General features: G+C 40.0%; 2 protein-coding genes and 7 non-coding genes across 10 annotated transcripts; 1 reads left to right on the top strand and 8 right to left on the bottom strand.

The window, feature by feature from the left end:
* Nucleotides 1-574: 574 nt before the first annotated feature.
* trnaw-cca (transfer RNA tryptophan (anticodon CCA)) lies at nucleotides 575-646 on the bottom strand. Its single transcript has one exon. It is a non-coding gene; the product is annotated as a tRNA-Trp (tRNA).
* A 351-nt stretch (nucleotides 647-997) lies between these two features.
* On the bottom strand, nucleotides 998-1069 carry trnaw-cca (transfer RNA tryptophan (anticodon CCA)). The gene has a single exon. It is a non-coding gene; the product is annotated as a tRNA-Trp (tRNA).
* Nucleotides 1070-1441: 372 nt separating this feature from the next.
* trnaw-cca (transfer RNA tryptophan (anticodon CCA)) lies at nucleotides 1442-1513 on the bottom strand. Its single transcript has one exon. It is a non-coding gene; the product is annotated as a tRNA-Trp (tRNA).
* Nucleotides 1514-3918: 2405 nt separating this feature from the next.
* fermt3b (FERM domain containing kindlin 3b) lies at nucleotides 3919-15008 on the top strand. Of its 2 annotated transcripts, none has more exons than XM_019253499.2 (15): nucleotides 3919-4085; nucleotides 5350-5474; nucleotides 7028-7261; nucleotides 9222-9338; nucleotides 9671-9839; nucleotides 10432-10534; nucleotides 10636-10743; nucleotides 10862-10996; nucleotides 11369-11415; nucleotides 11494-11618; nucleotides 12297-12403; nucleotides 12540-12761; nucleotides 13014-13138; nucleotides 13630-13771; nucleotides 14158-15008. In XM_019253499.2, the coding sequence occupies exons 2-15, from the start codon at nucleotides 5351-5353 to the stop codon at nucleotides 14335-14337; spliced, it is 1938 nt and encodes a 645-aa protein (XP_019109044.2). In that variant the 5' UTR covers nucleotides 3919-4085; nucleotide 5350; the 3' UTR covers nucleotides 14338-15008. The 2 variants fall into 2 exon arrangements, with proteins under 2 accessions (XP_019109044.2, XP_019109043.2); XM_019253498.2 differs by having other exon boundaries at nucleotides 5317-5474.
* On the bottom strand, nucleotides 6777-6848 carry trnaw-cca (transfer RNA tryptophan (anticodon CCA)). The gene has a single exon. It is a non-coding gene; the product is annotated as a tRNA-Trp (tRNA).
* trnaw-cca (transfer RNA tryptophan (anticodon CCA)) lies at nucleotides 7993-8064 on the bottom strand. The gene has a single exon. It is a non-coding gene; the product is annotated as a tRNA-Trp (tRNA).
* Nucleotides 8381-8452, bottom strand: trnaw-cca (transfer RNA tryptophan (anticodon CCA)). The gene has a single exon. It is a non-coding gene; the product is annotated as a tRNA-Trp (tRNA).
* trnaw-cca (transfer RNA tryptophan (anticodon CCA)) lies at nucleotides 8763-8834 on the bottom strand. The gene has a single exon. It is a non-coding gene; the product is annotated as a tRNA-Trp (tRNA).
* Nucleotides 14765-19280, bottom strand: trpt1 (tRNA phosphotransferase 1). Its single transcript, XM_019253508.2, has 7 exons — nucleotides 19145-19280; nucleotides 18826-18907; nucleotides 17238-17407; nucleotides 16136-16313; nucleotides 15999-16055; nucleotides 15790-15900; nucleotides 14765-15696 (listed from the first exon to the last, which is right to left on the bottom strand). The coding sequence occupies exons 1-7, from the start codon at nucleotides 19226-19228 to the stop codon at nucleotides 15674-15676; spliced, it is 705 nt and encodes a 234-aa protein (XP_019109053.2). The 5' UTR covers nucleotides 19229-19280; the 3' UTR covers nucleotides 14765-15673.
* Nucleotide 19281: the final 1 nt, after the last annotated feature.

Genomic DNA, 19281 nt, shown 5'->3' with positions numbered 1-19281 from the left:
CTGAATTCATTTGAACTGGACAAGATTTTCAGAATTACATGAAACTGATGTCTGAGATCACACTGTGATATTGGAACTGGTTGTCTTTCCATTTTGATCTGTGAAACACACGGTTCGTCTATTGAATGATGAACAGAAATATTGACCCTGACGTGATTGAACACGCAACCTTCTGATCTGGAGTCAGACGCGCTACCGTTGCGCACAGAGTCGGTTTTTAGCACAAAGTGGTCTGTAAAATTCAATCAAGTCAACATACAAACTGACCTACATGTTACACGAATGAAGTCGAATTACGTGTAATTCCCGAGTGGCCACTTGAGACAGGCTGCAGAAGTGGCTAACTCCATAAGGCCATGTTAAAATGTCCAACTTCACAGCAGAAAAAAAACAAAACAGTTTTAGTTCAATGCTCATCAGAACTTGGGAGACTGAATTCATTTGAACTGGACAAGATTTTCAGAATTACATGAAACTGATGTCTGAGATTACACTGTGATATTTGAACTGGTTGTCTTTCCATTTTGATCTGTGAAACACACGGCTTCGTCTATTGAATGATGAACAGAAATATTGACCCTGACGTGATTTGAACACGCAACCTTCTGATCTGGAGTCAGACGCGCTACCGTTGCGCCACAGAGTCCGTTTTTGAGCACAAAGTGGTCTGTAGAAATTCATCCAGTTCAAACATACATAACTGACTGTACATGACACATAAATGAAGTGCTAATTACTGTAATTCCTCGAGTGGCCACTTGAGACAGGCTGCAGAAGTGGCTCAACTTCCATAAGGCCCCATGTTAAAATGTCCAACTTCACAGCAGAAAAAAACAAAACAGTTTTAGTTCAATGCTCATCAGAACTTGGGAGACTGAATTCATTTGAACTGGACAAGATTTTCAGAATTACGTGAAACTGTAGTTTGAACTGGTTGTCTTTCCATTTTGATCTGTGAAACACACGGCTTCGTCTATTGAATGATGAACAGAAATATTGACCCTGACGTGATTTGAACACGCAACCTTCTGATCTGGAGTCAGACGCGCTACCGTTGCGCCACAGAGTCTGTTTTTGAGCACAAAGTGGTCTGTAGAAATTCATCAAGTTCAAACATACATAACTGACCGTACATGTTACACGAATGAAGTGCTAATTACTGTAATTCCTCGAGTGGCCACTTGAGACAGGCTGCAGAAGTGGCTCAACTTCCATAAGGCCCCATGTTAAAATGTCCAACTTCACAGCAGAAAAAAACAAAACAGTTTTAGTTCAATGCTCATCAGAACTTGGGAGACTGAATTCATTTGAACTGGACAAGATTTTCAGAATTACATGAAACTGATGTCTGAGATCACACTGTGATATTTGAACTGGTTGTCTTTCCATTTTGATCTGTGAAACACACGGCTTCGTCTATTGAATGAATGAACAGAAATATTGACCCTGACGTGATTTGAACACGCAACCTTCTGATCTGGAGTCAGACGCGCTACCGTTGCGCCACAGAGTCTGTTTTTGAGCACAAAGTGGTCTGTAGAAAGTCATCCAGTTCAAACATACATAATTGACTGTACATGATACACGAATGAAGTGCTAATTACTGTAATTCCTCGATTGGCCACTTGAGACAGGCTGCAGAAGTGGCTCAACTTCCATAAGGCCCCATGTTAAAATGTCCAACTTCACAACAGGAATAAACATGTTTACAGCCTGATACAAAAGACAGTTTTGGTCTCTATAGCTAATTTCCTCATTAATGACAACTGTACTGAGTCTAAAGATTTTTTAACTCACCCCTTCAGCAGGTATATTTCTGGCTTTAAAGGGCCTATGGGTAATGTCACTTATGCTCTGTGCATATTTTATAGTGTCATTGGTCTGCATACTTATATTTTTGCCCAATTAGTAGACCCCGGTGTTCCATAATTAACCAAAAATATTTTTACACATCAGGCAGAATTTTATTTAATTTCACGATTGAGTTACCTTTAAGCTCCACTGAAGAGTGAAATCAGACAGTTATGAGGCATCTTTGGTCAAACAAATTACAATGGATGGCTTACAGATACAGTTCATAAAGTTCTTATGCTGTCTATAGTTATACACCTGAATGGACAGCACAATAGCTGCAAAGTTTCTAAATGAAGAATTATGTGGAATCAAAATGAGGAAATAAATACCTAGTATAAATAGAAATACATCCCCTTTTAAGTTACCCTGTCTGCCAGTGGGAAACACTGTATATTTTGTATTGTTTGTAAGGTCCATTGAGTCAGATTTGGGGAACTCTATTCACAGATTATGGCAAAATGAAATATAACATTCATAATTGTGTTTTTATAAATGTATAATCATATGAAAATAATAATTGTTATGTTTTTGTTACCTTAAATTAGTATTTGATATCTACAGAGGCTGCTAGTCGTCTTTCACAAGTCTGCCATGTTGAACTGCCATGTTTCTACAGTAGCCCAAATTTGACAAACCTAACAATGGCTCTATATAGGGACTTTTTTGTGCGTGTGTATTTTGCACCAGCATAGTTTTTCCTTCATGTGGAAGACGTGAGGTGAGGGGGTTGCAATCAACAGCTACACCGCTAGATGACACTAAATCCTACACACTGGTCCTTTAAGCACTAACTGCTACCATTAACCAAGTGTAGGCTGCTCTAGTTGTAGTTGTGTTTCTAAGAAAGTAAACATGTTGCCTGCCAATATTTTATCACTTATAATACTAATCTATTGTTAAACAGTTACATAAGCAATGCTCCACGTTAAAAAGAGGGCTTCAAATATAATCCATGATCAATGTTCACCAATACAACTTCCAGTGATCAGTGCTCAGCACCAAAGATCCTGATCAGTATTCAGGCAAACCACACTGTACTTAGTATTTTATATTTGGAAATAAAATGCCATAACTATTCATATCTGAACAAACAATGTGTTTAATTAATTGCTGTTTAGAGCACAAAGTTCTTCTTAGATGTAGCCTCTTAATTTTTTTTCCAACTTTAAAATGTGTGTTTACCAGTAGAAACATATTAAAATTCTTATTTCTTATGTGAATTTGCTCTGTAAGCTGTTTTTTCTCTCATATTGTCACTTCATGGTCTCCTGCCATGTAGTATTCTTCAAGCAGGATGTTCAGGACAATTTGTGACCTTGCATTATAACTAGTATATTATGACTGAACTGGTCAGTCTCCTGTAGAGCCAGACTATATGGAAAGAAAATAAGACTGCATGCACACTGTATGACTGATAAAAAAGACCGTTATTTTTTAAGTCTTGATTTCAGCCTCACACCAGAAACTGAACCTTCCTTAGAGGGTTTGTGGTCCACATAACACTCTCTTACAAACTCCTGCAGGAAACAGTGCATTCTGTAGATAAAAATCCCCATATAAGCAAAATTATTCTATGGCCCAGAGGATACAGTTTGTCGCCCCCCTATCAGATTGTACATTTGGTCATGTTCAGCTCATTAATCTATGAAAATATGAAGATAATCTTGACTTGCTCTACAGACAGGAAGTCTACGTTTCAACTGAATTAGATTAATATTACTATTATTTTCATAGCTAAAGCTCTAACTATTAATTTCTTTATTTTTTTTTGACACTTCAACAAAAGCAACAAAACCTACAACTGAAGTTTAAGACTCATAACCCACACCCAACTACTCATTGCTGATCTTGCAACACACACACACACATATGATCACTAATCGATCTTTGTATAGAAAAGGGAGGACACAAAGGTTGAAGATTGATGATTTGTGCTGTCTTTTCATTTTATAGTTTATATATAATCTTCTAGATGTGCTGTATGCACACTCACAACCTGTCAGTCAAAGTTAGCCCATTTCACATTTCCGCCTGGCGGAAACTGACAAAAAAAGGAACAAGCCTTTCTTGACAGAAGTGACACAACAGCGCAGACACAGCTATACAGACCACAACCTGCCCAGCCCAAGAGGCAACATTTCTGCACAGAAAGAACTTCATCAGAAATCTGAGCGAGGCACAGGAGACCAACTTTTAATATTTCTCAAAAGCTTGGACCGAGGAGACTAACGGTACTGTCTTTAAAAATGTGGGTGTATGTGAATGTGTGACAGCGTGAGAGAAAGTGAGAAAGCATGAGGATACAGAGAGAGTTAGGACAGGGTGTGTATGTGTGAGGCTTCTGTATATGAAGATGTGGGGTCATTTTTAAGGTCATAACAAGTGAACTGTTCACAGATCAGAACTTATATTTAGAAACACAGTTAAAGAACATTTAGGCCTCCAAAAGAGGAAAGGAGGAGTGCAGGCCTGTCATCGATTCATTGTTACGTCATTGTGTGTCATGTTAGTCTTTAAAAATACAGATACATGGTTTAAAGACACATTTGATCCTTAATTAAATTATATTTACAGTGGGATTACATCCACAGACATGCGGTAGGTTGCTGTATTGACATTGGATGAACGATTCACCTTGGGCGGGTCAGAAAGCGGAAGTGTGTGTCCCTGGTGATAGTTTGTCAAAAACAGGAAGCGTTCATCAAACTGGACATGTTGCCAGAATCACCCATCCAGTGTGTGTGTGTGTGTGTGTCAGTATCATGTGACATTGAAGCATGAGTTTAAGTATTTTAGTTGAAAAACTACAAGTTGAGTTAATCGGTTGCAGGTTATCTATCCTATTTTTGTTTCACACATCAGTAAATGCAGTTTATTACAGTTACAGCATGTGTAAATTAACTTTTTAAAGCAGTTTTATCCTTCTGAAATGATTTATAAATGTATGATAGTCATTTTTCAGATGTGAAATAATACAGAAAACATTATATGTAGTAGAACAGGGATTGTATTTCATATTTTAGACATAATTAAATAAAGAAATGTGACGTTTTAGAGGGTTTTCATGTTTTCTATAGACATTTTAACAATTTATTCATCTATCAAAGTGCATTATTTATACATGACATATATGCAGTAGTTGCAATTACACATAATTGGTACGACCTCAAGATAATGTGGCGGAAAAACAAACGAAACAGTAGAAGTGATTAATTGTTCTTGTTAAATCTTGTTCATCTTCTTGTCCTTGACTACTTCGTCTGAGCTGTCCCATATTTCCACTAAACAGAAATTAGACACACATAACAAATAATTTAAAGAGCATTTCTTGAGCAGTCTTTCATAACAATTTGTTGCCGGTTTAATGATGTTACTGAATCCATTTTTTTCGTTCACGTTCGCTCATGTTATTTTTCCTGCTTTCCTCTCTTTTCCCGGTATCTGTGTCCTCTACTTTGTCAGACCTGTCTCCTGCATTTTCCTTTTCTCTCCCAGTATGGCGGCGTGGGACCTGGCAATCTCAGTGGAGGACCTGGGGCCTGATGCTCCACCTGTCACCCTGAGCGTGGCCTCTGACCTCCACGTCGGAGGGGTCATCCTAAAGCTGGTGGAAAAGACACGTAGGTCACTGTTTGTCTGCCTCTGTTTGTCTCTGTCTTTCTCTCTGCCACTGTGCACAGACTAAAAATAATTGCACAGTTTGCATGTATTATACTGCTAAGTCATGCATTGTTTAAGCCAGTTCTTAAGGTCAGAAAACTGGTGACTTTGCCTTGTGAAAAAATAGGCTTCATTTATTAAATGTCACTACAGGAATAGAATTAGTTGCACACAATGTGTTTTGTTAAATCTTTGTGACCAAAGTTTTGACCCTGACATGATTTGAACACACAACCTTCTGATTTGGGGTCAGACACACTACCAGAGTCTGTTCCAGACCATTCTGAGCCACTCGTCCAGTTAACTGGGTGGGTGTCATAAGCTCCCATTGGCTGATGAGCAGTAGGGTTACATCACTTCTGTAATTGTATAATTACTTTTGACCGTGACTTGATTTGAATACGCAACCTTCTGATATGGAGTCAGATGCGCTAGCAATTGGACAAGAGTTAAAGTAAAAGTGATTTTGGGAGATCACACTGTTTTGACAGACATGGATATTTGAAGTGGCAGACTTTCCATATGGCTGTGTGAAATATTAGGCTTTATCTATTGAATGAATGAACAGATTTCATTTGACCCTGACATGATTTGAACACGCAACATTCTGATCTGGAGTCAGACACACTACCGTTGCGCCAGAGAGTCCGTTTTCAACAATAACGTGGTCTGTAGCAATTCCTCCAGTTCAAACATACATGACTTTCAACCAAGTGCTAAAAACTGTAATTCCTTGAGTGGCCGCTTGAGACAGGCTGCAGAAGTGGCTCAACCCCCATAAGTCTCCATATTAAAATGTCCAACTTCACAGCGGAAAACATGTTTACAGCCTGGTACAAAAAACAGTTTTGGTCCCTATAGCTAATTTCCTCAGACGTGCTTACGTTGGACCACAGAGTCATTGTTCGGGAAAAAAATACCTGTACCCAGGTTGGACAGGTCCGAAATCAATGTCTGAGATCACATGTTCTTAACATATTCCAAGTCATATATGAACTGACAGGCTTCTGTGAAAGACTAAGCTTCACCATGAACAGAAATATTGATGCTGACGTGATTTGAACACAGAACATTCTGATCTGGAGTCAGTCTGTTTTCATACATACATGGTCCCTTTATCAGCTGACAAACACTCCAGATGAGGTGTTAAATTGATTGGAATAATCATCCACAGGTTCATCAGAGGTGCTTTCCATGAACTCTATATCATCAGCATATTATTTATTTAACAAGTAGAAATGTAAATTAAATAGAAAAATATTTGACCCTGACGTGATTTGAACACGCAACCTTCTGATCTGGAGTCAGACGCGCTACCGTTGCGCCACAGAGTCTTCGAACTACCCCGGGAAACAGGTGATAATCCAAACAGTACCGGGGGCAGGTGTTGCTATGATATTTTCTCGAGGTTAATGGTCAATAGAACAACTTGTGCGGACATGCTCAGTGGTTAGAGAAAACACTTTACTCTGTTTCTGTGCACTGACACTGGGTTTGTGTCTATCCTTTGCAGAGATCAAGCGTGACTGGTCTGACCATGCGCTGTGGTGGGAGCAGAAGCAGCAGTGGCTTCTCCGGACATCCTGGACTCTGGAGAAATATGGCATCCACGCCGACGCTCGGCTGTTGTTCATGCCCCAGCACAAGCCTGTGAGGCTGTGCCTGCCCAGCGGCATCACCCTGAGGCTCCTAGCCTGCTTCTCCAACCCCGTCTTTCAGACCGTGATGGGCATCTGCAGAATGCTCAGTGAGTCAGCCTTTCTTTCTTTCTTTCTTTCTTTCTTTCTTTCTTTCTTTCTTTCCTTATTCTGTCTCCTTGTTTGTTCCTTCCAGTCGTTTCATGTTAACTTTACTAATTTACTAATTCTTTAATTAATTTCAGTTTAGTTTAATTATTTCACCTTCAGTTTCCCTATTTTCTTCTTTTTTTCCTCCAAAATTTATATTCCTCATCTTTGGTCTTCTTTTTCTCATTGAGCGGTCACACACACTATCATTTCACACTATCATCACTTGAAGTGAATTTTGTCATGCCAGTCTTTGGTATCTTATTTTCACTGAGCAGTCTTTTGTTTAGTTTGTTGTTACTTTGATGAACAGAGTTTTGACCATGACATAATTTAAACACACAACCTTCTGAACTGGAGTCAAATGTGCTACTGTTGCACATGAAAATTGATGACAAAACAAACACTTGTGGGAGCAGATCAACTGATCTCTTTCACTAGTTGTCAATTTAAGTTTACATGTTTACATGTCCAACGATTCATAAACCACTTTCAAGTTCAAGATTAACAGTAATTTCCTCTTCCCTTTAATTTCTTTTTACCTTATCAGACACTATGCAAACACAATGGTACTTCTAATTTTTGTGGTGTAAATTTCATCTAATGGGCAAGTCCAGAGGAATCCACACCAACCTGTGTGCATTGAAAGTCACACACAATGTCTTTTGTTTAAATTTGAAGGATAAAGATTTGACCCTGACGTGATTTGAACACGCAACCTTCTGATCTGGAGTCAGACGCACTACCGTTGCGCCACAGAGCCTGACACCCTATAGCCACAGAAATAGCTCTACCAAACTGGTCAATTGATTCATTTTATGGGTCCAATGATTCAGAAACAACTTTCAAATTATTTAGATAAAAAATAGTCCCTCTTTCTTTCTCTTCTCCCTTCCTGATTTCCTTCTTACACACTACGCACACAAAAGGCTAGTTTTTGTGGACCGGTTAGTCTTCGTTGTAAATTTTCACCATCTGGTCAAGTCCAGTGGAATCCACAGCAGTATCCATACAGCCCAACATGCATTGAAAGTAAGTCTGTCTTCTGTTTAACTTTGGTGTTTTGGTGACCAAAGTATTGACCCTGACGTGATTTGAACACGCAACCTTCTGATCTGGAGTCAGACGCGCTACCGTTGTGCCACAGAGTCTGTGGGCACTATTCAGGTGGTCCATGGAAAATCAGTCAGCTCAAATATGTGACTTTTAACACGTTGACAACTAAATTAACGTGTTAATAAAGTGTGATCTCAGACATCAATTTCACATAATTCTGAGACACTTGTCCAATTAACATCATTAGTTCCCATTGGCTGATGAGCAGTATGGTTACACCATTTCTGTAACACACCCCTTTAAACTGGGTACGTTGCTCATGAGTTATGTGAAATTGATCTGAGATCACACTTTATCAATGTTCTGGATAGACTGGGTTTCGCCTATGGAAGGTAACAGAAATTTTGACCCTGACGTGATTTGAACACGCAACCTTCTGATCTGGAGTCAGACGCGCTACCGTTGCGCCACAGAGTCTGTCACTTGAGGTGAGGGAAGGGAACTGATCAAAGTTTTTTACTACAGTGGATGGAAGGTGGAGGGATACAAACTTTTGACCCTGTGTGGTGTGTGATCCATTAGTCAGCACAGATTCACTATATTTATTTGTGACTCACTTAGGGTGGAGGGTGTTTGAACTGTAGCTGATAATCTGATCATTTACACATGATGCAATTTTACCACAACATCATACATTAATTTGATATCATGTGGCTTTGGGTCACAACTTGGAACTTGGACTGTGGAACGGTAAGGTGCAACAGTCCAGCTGTCCAGTGTCCCTTCTTTACCTATGTATTTCTATCAGTATGTCTGTTTTACAAAGGTTATTTCTTTTGTTTTTCCTCTATGTTCCCTACACAGATATCCGTCGCCCCGAGGAGCTCTCGCTCCTTCGGCCCATCGAGCACAAAAAGAAGAAGAAAGCTAAAGACTTGGATGAAGAAATTTACGACCTGACCGAGGTGCCCCTGTCCTCGGGTACACTCATCGCACTTCATTCACACTACAGGCTTGACATGCACATGTTTTATATCTGGTGGCTTACGCCAAAGACTTGTACAGACTTGTACAACTTCGTCTTGACTTACTTTACTCATACTGCACCATCATTACAGATGCTGTAAAGTCCTTATTTTTTTCACAAACAAAACAGCAATTTTCATTTGACAGTAATTTACTCAAGCCGCTACTGTGCATTTTAAAGCAGAAGTTGAGTTGTATATTAGAGGAGTCAGGCTTTTTTCCCTGATGTCTACAAAGTGAACTCCCATGGAAAATCTGAGTGTAACCCTCCTACACTTCCTTTGCAGCATCCCGACCTTGTCTGTATAATGGCATGCCGGCTCACTTTGCTGACTCATCTCAGATGGAGGCCATCTACAAGATGCTGTCAGTCACCCAGCCTCCGCCCGCCCCTGAGGTCATAGCCAAGCAATACCGCCCAGCCAGCGTGGTGGACAAGGCCCACATCCACGGCAGGTATGCCTTCACACAAACCTGTCTGGGTATCAGGGTAAACTCTTCCATTATGTGCACGATAACATCATAGGTTATGGTCTATAAAACAAGAATTAAAACCTTGAAACTCGTAAAATCTAAGCAGTTATTGTCTGAATGGGAGGTGTTTTGTTCAGCCCACAGAGGTGCATATTGTTTAGCTAAGCAGACCTCAGCCTGATTATGTAGACGAATTACCCAGGAGGCATGTTGGTTCAGTGGTTAGAGTTGTCTCATAATAATCAGGAACCAGGCTCAATCTTTATTGCAGACAGCAGACACTGTTGGTTAACTAATATGCTCATTTTGTCTGCCTCCTTACTGAGACCTCTGGTCTCTGTTGAGACCTACTCTATGTTACATGCATGTTTGTTGATAAAGATATAACTAATTATTTCAGTTTTATCTCTTCGTAGTGATTCATTTAGTCATGTTGGAACATTAATTATACAATAGCTGCTTGTTAGAGGGAGAGGTGAGAATGTGGGGGCTATATATCTATGTGTGTGTGTGTGTGTGTGTATATACAGTAGACGCACACATATCTTAAATGTAAATTCTCTTTCCCTCTCAGGTGGTTGGACTCATCCCGTTGTCTTATGCAGCAAGGCATCCAAGAAAATGACCAAATTTGGCTTCGCTTCAAATTCTTTGCCTTCTATGATATAGAACCCAAGGTGTGTGTATGTGTATGTTTGTTTGTATAGATACAATACGTGTGTATCTTTGTGCGTTTGGCATAGTATTTCTCTCTTGATGTTTTGTCTCTGTCGTGCAGTACGATGTTGTGCGTCTGACCCAGCTGTACGAGCAGGCGCGCTGGGCCATCCTACTGGAGGACATTGACTGCACCGAGGAGGAGATGATGCTGTTTGGAGCTCTTCAGGTAGAAAATACTGCTGCGGAAGGAGAAATAGTTCAAAAATGAGGATACAGCTAGTAGTTGTACACAATTTAAGTTGTTTCTTTAACATCTGGTACATCTTTCTCTCTCTTACACTCAGTACCACATCAGTAAGGTGTCTCAGTCAGAGCCCCAGATGATGAGCTCCAGTGCAGCCATGGATGATCTAGAATCTGCCCTGCAGTCCCTGGAGGTCAAGATGGAGGGAGAGAGCAGCACAGCATCCGAAATGCTGGTCAGACATATTGGATGTACTCATCTATCACTGAGTGTCAGCTGCTGTCAGGATTAGGGTGAAGTTGTCTCACCTTAATCCTGACAGACAGTCTCATCAAAGTGATTTGTGTTAAACTCTCAACTGCAATTGAACATTTTAAGATGTTATTATTTTGTTATTGGAGGATCATTTGTAATAAAAGTTATTATAGTGCATTTTACTTACGACTATAAATGTTATAGGACTGTAACTCTTCTACATTCAACTGTTTCTTTTACAACATAATGTCAAAACGAATCGTAGGAGTATCATACAGAAAGAACAGAAGATAATACAAACAGTAATATAACTTTTTATCCACTAAAAAGCATTTTTATTTTCTTTATCCAGGAAACCATGACCGCACCAGACCTCAATGACTATCTGAAGATATTCAGGTGATATATTTATTTTACAAAACTCTTAACAAAATTTGCAAATAGGGCGAAACTGAGCAACGTGATTTTACGTTTCAGGCCAAAGAGGCTGACTCTGAAGGGTTACAAGCAGTACTGGTTCAAGTTCCAGGATACCTCCATCTCTTATTTCAAGAGCAAAGAGGAGAGCATCGGAGAGCCCATTCAAAAGATTAATCTCAAAGGTACGACGATTGAATAAATGAATTGTTCATTGTCATGATATTTTCCTGCTACGTCACCAGTAATGTTATCAACAGATAGGTAGATGCAATAGCTGCTCTCTCTGCACAGATGGGGAGTCATTATACAGTTATTGCAGTTGGTAGGAATGACTTCCTGTAACGGTCCTTTTTCACAGCGGAGCCGCAAGAGTCTCTGACTGAAACTGCTCTGTTGTTTGAGCAGGAGGTCATGTAGTGGATGTGAGTTATTGTCCATGATACTGAGAAGTTTGTAGGGCATCCTTTTTTGTTTTTTTGTTTGTATTGGTAGCTGTTTATTCTCCTCAGTGTAACATCACCGCTTATAAATAACTACATCCACTTCAACACGCACAAGCACAGAGCTGTCCATATATGGTAAAAGTAAGAGTGCTGTTCTCGAGTCTGTTTTACTTTTCACTGTGTGAGAAGTTAAAAAAAAAGCATCATTGGTAACTCTACAGTAATACACACCACTTACAGGTTTGTTAGTAAAACACATAACTCAAAGAGGAAATGATAAACAACAACACAAATAATGCATAAAATTAAATTTGTGTGACTCAGTGGGCTCAGGCGTGTTCAAGTCGCACTTTCTATCCTTTATTTCTGTGTCCAACCTATACATGTCAAATTTCTTGATATTTGTCCTCCACACAGGATGTGAAGTAGCTCCAGACGTTAACATGGCTGCACAGAAGTTTCTTATCAGACTCCTGATACCAGCGCCAGAGGGCATGAATGAAGTCTATCTGCGCTGTGAGAACGTGAGACCACACACCACAGTCTTTTTTTAACACCTCTATGTTGTTTGTTTCACTTCCGCACCTTTTCGACCACCATCTCACCAGTTTCTCTTTCTCTCCCTCTCTCTGTTCTGTGTCTTTGTCTCTCGCTCTCCAGGAGCAGCAGTACGCTCAGTGGATGGCTGCATGTCGACTGGGCTCCAAAGGCAAGACTCTGGCTGACAGCAGTTTCCAGAGTGAGATCCAAAGCATCCGCTCCTTCTTGGCTATGCAAAAGAGTAGCAGCAGTTCCCATGGCAACGTACCTGCCAGCGATGAAAGCATCAATACTCACAGCTTGGTATCGCCACGCTACCATAAGAAGTACAAACCCAAACAGGTACAGGAAAGACCCCAAAAAATAATGAATATATTAAATATATTGTCTCATATTTTGTGCAGTACTGAATCACACTCATCTGTCATTTATTGATTCCATATACTGTGCATGACATTTAGAAATGGGATGAATTGCTTTAACATTTTTCAGTGACTTTGCTTTCAGCAGCTGAAGCCCCTGCCCACTTTGTGCTCACAGCAGCAAAAATCTAATTACATCTGAAATTTTTTTACCCTGTGCCTCCTCCTCCAGCTGACCCCTCGTATCCTGGACGCATACCAGAACGTGGCTCAGCTCTCACTGACAGATGCGGTGATGCGCTTCCTGCAGATCTGGCAAGCCCTCCCTGACTTTGGGCTCTCGTACGTCGTCGTCAGGTAAAGTTCAAATGAAAGACTTTGCCTTTATTACAACATGAAAAGCTGCAGTTTAGTGTAACTACCTGGGTAAATATATAAAGCAAGTAATGTGTAAGTAAAAATAAAATTTTGTACAACATAAATGAGTCTTTTAAGAACAAAGCAACATTCACTAGCACAATTTAGCAAAGCTAACTAAACATCCTTAACATCCTTAAATTTTCCACAGGCAGAAAGTGACATTTTGTTTTAAGTTCCTGTCAACAAGCTGTAGTAGTCACCAGACCCAAGTATGTAAGTCATGCAGTGCTGGATATAATGCTGGTTTGGGAAACAGGCTGTGTGATGTAAAATAACAGGCAGGTTTCGCTCCAGGAGTGATAGTATTGTGTTAATATTGGTGAAAAACACCACCCAGCAGGCATACACAAGTGAAGTGAAACACACAGTGAATTGTCACAGAACTCAGCAAGATTTTGAAAGAAGCTGAAGATGTTTTTGTCCAACAGGTTTAAGGGCAGTCGGAAAGATGAGGTACTGGGCATAGCTCCAAACCGTCTGATCCGCATTGACCTGGGCGTGGGTGATGTGGTGAAGACCTGGCGCTATAACAACATGAAGCAGTGGAACGTCAACTGGGACATACGACAGGTAACACTAATGCTTTCATTCACCTTTTGTATGGGAGAGCAGTAAACTTTTGTTTCCAGAAGTATGTTGTATTAAATAGCTATTTATAACTAAGGTTTCCCATTAGTGCTTCTAGTGCTGAAGGGATATACACAATTATTATATAAAATATTATTTAAATGTATAATAACTTAACAAAAAGCTGAAACAGGCTTGTTTAAGTAAGGCAAGACCTCATTAACACTACCCATAAAATCAAGAGTTACAGTTACTAACAGAGCAAGGCTGAACTTTTAAAGGAATATAAAATCAACATCAACATTGTATTTTGTTGCGGTCTGTTTTTATCTTTCGTATTAAAATAATCTCATATATATTTTGTGTGTGTGTTTCTGTCTCCTCCATAGGTGGCCATAGAGTTTGAAGGAAACGTCAACATTGCTTTTAGCTGCGTGACCGCCGACTGCAAAATTGTTCACGAGTTTATTGGAGGCTACATTTTCATGTCGACACGCAGTCGTGAGAAGAGCGACACGCTCAATGAGGAGCTTTTCCACAAGCTCACTGGCGGTCATGAAGCTCTCTAAGACTAAAACATGCAAAAAGCCAACATCAGATCTTCTGTGTTCCAACAGTGGAAGCCCGTGTGGAATAGGATTTTATGATGCATTCAGGAAACCACAAAAACATCAGAACAATACAACAAATGGAAATGGTTAAAATAAGATATTCTGTTTATGTGTTACAACCCATCTTGTCAATCCATCTGAGCATTTATATAGCCCCCCCGACACACACACACACATACACACTCACACACACACACACACACACACACACACAGTCACAAGCTACATCAGTGGATGGATGACGTAACAAGTTCAGACAGTTCAAGACTGCTGTGGTCCTCATGCTGACTTCCCCTTCAGGACTGACTGCTGCTGGGCCAAACTGAATCTGGTTCAGGATCAAACAAACTCGTGGAAATGTAAAATCCACACATATATCAGACACTTTTTTTTTCTTCACCTCACAGTATCTAGACTTCCTGTCGCTCAGGATAGAAAGCCTTGTTTTGTCCAGAGCTGCAGTTTTATTGTTACTTTGGCTTAGTTTGAAATTTCTGGCACATTACAGCAGCCACGTTATCACAGCCAAGAATCAACAACAATGAGTAGAAAAATACAAAACAATATTAAATGTTTTCCCTAATAGACGTATGAATAAACAAACATTTATTAAAATAAATACAACAATACACTCTTCTCTCTGGGTTGCCTTCACTCCTTATGGTCGTGACATATGGTGATAATTTCTGTTGTTTCTTACACAGGAAGCTTCGAAACATTTATCGCCCCTCACATTCTGTGTGTGTGGGCGCATGTGTGTGTGAGTATCCATATCTTACAAGGAACTGTTGAAGCAATCCGGTAACTAAAACCACAGTGTCTGCATCCTCTACTTTCCCATACTTAGTCATGTGACTAACCATAAATAGTCCTCCAAGTAGTTCCTCCATTTAAAGGCCTGGCTGGTTGTTGCCAGCAGTCAACTGTCTCTTGGTAATCTGTTTTACAGCTGCTCGGTGAAATGATCTTACTTGTCAATGTATGCTATAGTTTATTTAGCACTAATGATGCAATAGAGAAAACTAAAAATACTCAAATAAAAAGAGACATATGCCAGCTATAATGGTTGAATTATCATATAAAAATAAAGTATGCTTCCTGATCCTTTCAGTGATGACACAAAAAATTTAATTTAGGCGTATTTCTGAATTGATTTTCCTATTGCTGAGCAAAATCACCTCACCAGGACGCCTCTGCAACAACAAGTGTTACCAAGGGAACTAGGACGAGCATCAACCAACCATGGGATGTTAGCACAGTCAGGTGACCAATGACAGACCAGTATCCTGAACTGCTACTGCAGAGGCAGGATGCTCCCTGAAACACAGGACAAAAGCAACTTCAGTAAAGTGTTGGCTCTTAATCCAAGTTTTCAAAGATCTAATTAATACATGTGGTTGTTTTTCTTACTTTTAGGCCTTAGTCTTAAGGCTCGGCTGAAGTATTTAGGGAGAAGTTTTCCCTCTGCGTTGCCTGCAGTCAGTAACACACCATTCTCCGACCAAAAGAACTCAATACCATCTGTACAGATACATCAAACACATGTAAGACAGAGTCTTGCCTATACATATGGATTAAATTGAGCATATAGGGGCACAGTAATTAGTAGCCAAGCTTACCAGCGAGAGCTTTAGGGACATCAATAAACACAGCTAGATCACAGTCTTTCCTCATGCCTGGTGGAAAAGATAATCACACTGTAGAACCTATTTGTAAAAAAGCTTGTTTCTCTCTGTCAGACACATACTCATCTTACCACTGATGACGCCATCCTCCCCTGGCAGGCCTGGTGCCAGGTGGATGTGTGTCCTCTTCATGCGGCTCAGGCCGTGCTGCTGGATGGAGCTCCAGTTGCGGAGGTAGGAGCCGTGAACGGCCTCAGCAGGACAGTCTGGAGAACCAGCCAGGACCGGTTTGAGCTCCAAATCTATTACCTGGCCACAGAGATGCAACTGGTATTAACACAGCATGAAAGATGTAAAACACACAGACTTATTAACCTTCCATTTTGAGTTAAATCTGTGAGGGATGATGATTGTTGCTTAACTAGTTATGACAATCTGGTAGTGTAGTGATTGGTGACCACTATCGGGAGAGGTAGAGAAATTAGGGTACAGCAGGTAAGACAGGTGAGGGTTTATATACATCTCATGTTTGCAACAAATGCATCTGTCAATGATTTAAAAGTAAAAAAAAAGAAAACAGAATTAAAGCTGTAAAAAGCTTAAAAAGATATACTTGCACCAGACATGGTGCTATTCCCCAGTGTCTATTTATACCTTCATTTAACACTAATTACACTGAGAAGATGAAAATGATATGTTCTTTTTAAAATTATTGTCAGAGGATTAACAGCATATGTCAACTGCAAATTAGATTTAACGTGATATATAAGTGTAAATTGTTTTATTACATTTGTATGCCCTCGAAACACCATGAAGTGCGCTTCCAGCTGTTGTGGGATCTTTTGTTCATTTTCCATCAGAAGACAGTAAATGTACAGTGTAGTATACACTCATATAGAAAACTGGCTTTCATTTACTCACACTTGCCACCCACATATAGAAGACACATATTGGGCATCTGACTCCTACAATCGTCTCTTCTTTCTCTTTGTTGCCATTTGGTTTAAATCCTTATGTATAGCAGCAGAAATTAAGAGGGGCAAAAATGACTTTTCCTTTCATCATGTTAGCTGGTCCACAGGAAAGGAAAATATTTGTGAATTCAGTGATAACAACTACAGATAATACAATCCAGCATGCTGACTTGCAGACAAAACTAAACACCCCCTCCTCAGTGCCACATGCAAAGTTTCCATGTGTCTCTTTTTAGGTATACCTCATCTGAGATTTTACCTGCACTGAATGGCCCTGACTGGCTCGTATCTGCAGGCGGCCATCCTCTGGATGGGGGCGAAGCTTAAAACGCTGTTTGTCATTTGTGGCCACGACTCTTTCGACGTCTTCCAGGGAATATGAGCGGAACTGCGGGTGAGCCAGGAGATCTTCCACAAACAGGTAGCCATCTATGAAGATAAGAAAGTTGTTCTGGTCACATTTCCACAATGGATTTTATCCCATTTACTTACCTCTTTGTCCTAACAGGCTGCATTGGAATATATTGGGGCTGCACAATTAATTGAAATATTTTTGAAGTCGCAATATCTAAGTGCTAAGTGCAATATCCGATATCTAAGTGCAAATGTAAAATGTGTGACAAAACAAATCAAATCAAAATCAAATCAAATTTTATTTGTATAGCCCCAAGTCACAAAATACATTTGCCTCGGAGGGCTTTACAATCTGTACAGGGAGTGACACCCTCTGTCCTTAGACCCTCAGTTCGAGTGACCCACAAAAAACCCTTTAACAGGGAAAAAAGGTGGAAGAAACCTCAGGAAGAGCCACAGAGGAGGGATCCCTCTCCCAGGACGGACAGACGTGCCATAGATGTGATGTGTACAGAACCAATCAACAGAGACATTTTGTACAATTACAATGAATGATAAAATGACCAGAACACAGATGCACAGTAGCAGGAAATCATTAACTAACTATAAACTAAACTAAAAACAGCGTTATAATGAAGTACTGTAATGCTGCAGAGATGCCCCGGCCTACAAATTTTGTTCTCCAGAAGTAAGTGTGGAGGAAAACTCCAGTGGGAGATGAACAAGTAAACACAGTTACTTTATGCCTAATCAGTAAGACTAAGAGTGAAATAAATTCATACGGATCTGGTCCTGCACCTGGTGTGACCAGATGGAAGTGTGGTTATCTGCGCCTTATTTAGCCACAAAGATTATCAACAAAAATTCCTCACAGACACTTTGCAGACAGAGAAACCTTTTGATGTAACTTATTCTATTCCAACTCTTGGCTGACCCTTGTAACGGGTCACAGCTGCTAAGACAAACTTTTCTAACTAAAAATACACAGAGCAGAGAAAAATACACACAGTATAGTTAAACGTTAAAAAAGTCACCAGACTTTTCAGTAAATATGAAAACTGTCACACCAAAATGATCATTCCCACTAATTTTATCTTCACATATCACAATTGTAGTATGTCTTTTACCATATCGTGCAGCCCTACAAGACATTTACCGTCTTCAAGCATTTTGTGAATACAGATGTTGGAATTGTGAATTATGCAGAAAGAAAACCCTTGAAGAGGCAGTAAAACATTTGAGACTAACCCTAAACATGAGATATTATAAATGAAGCAGTATCTCAAGGTAAAGGTAGTTAGTTACTTTCCACCACTGCCCATGCATAGCATGTCTGTTTCACCAGACTGAGAGCAGGAAATTACACCAAAACATAAATGATCACAGGAAAGGATCTGTCGAAGTGCTTTAAATCAAGGTCCTTATTTGCTGTCAATGTTATGTGGCAGTGCCAGTGTCAGTAAAGAGACACTTATGTTACACAGAGTGCTCACCTGAACCCATTTGAAGTCCCATGTGGTTGGCTCCATGGCGAAGAACATAAGACATGGATTTAGAGATGCAGACATCTCTGTCCTGGTAGGACACACACACACACACACACACACACACACACACACACACACACACACACACACACACACACAGAGAGATCTAATTATAGCTCTGGTTTAAATATAGGAGCCTGATTTTACCATACAAAGCAATTCATACAGATGCAGTTATAGCCAATACATGGATGTCATGAGTCAGAAATCAGTCTCAAGCTAGACATGGGGCAATATCTTTCTTTACAGGTCTATACTTCCTCACCTCTTCACCACGGTTTCCTCTCCTTCCTCTCCTTCCTCTCCCACCTCTGCCTGCTCTTCCTCCTCTGTCGTTGCATTGTGCCATCAACTGTATTTGTATCTTAACTGTATCTAAATACAGCGAAACGTTTCAAAAGA

Source organism: Larimichthys crocea, chromosome I, assembly GCF_000972845.2.
Source record: "Larimichthys crocea isolate SSNF chromosome I, L_crocea_2.0, whole genome shotgun sequence".
NCBI classification, from domain to species: Eukaryota; Metazoa; Chordata; class Actinopteri; family Sciaenidae; genus Larimichthys; species Larimichthys crocea.
This window is presented reverse-complemented; position numbering and strand designations above follow the sequence as displayed.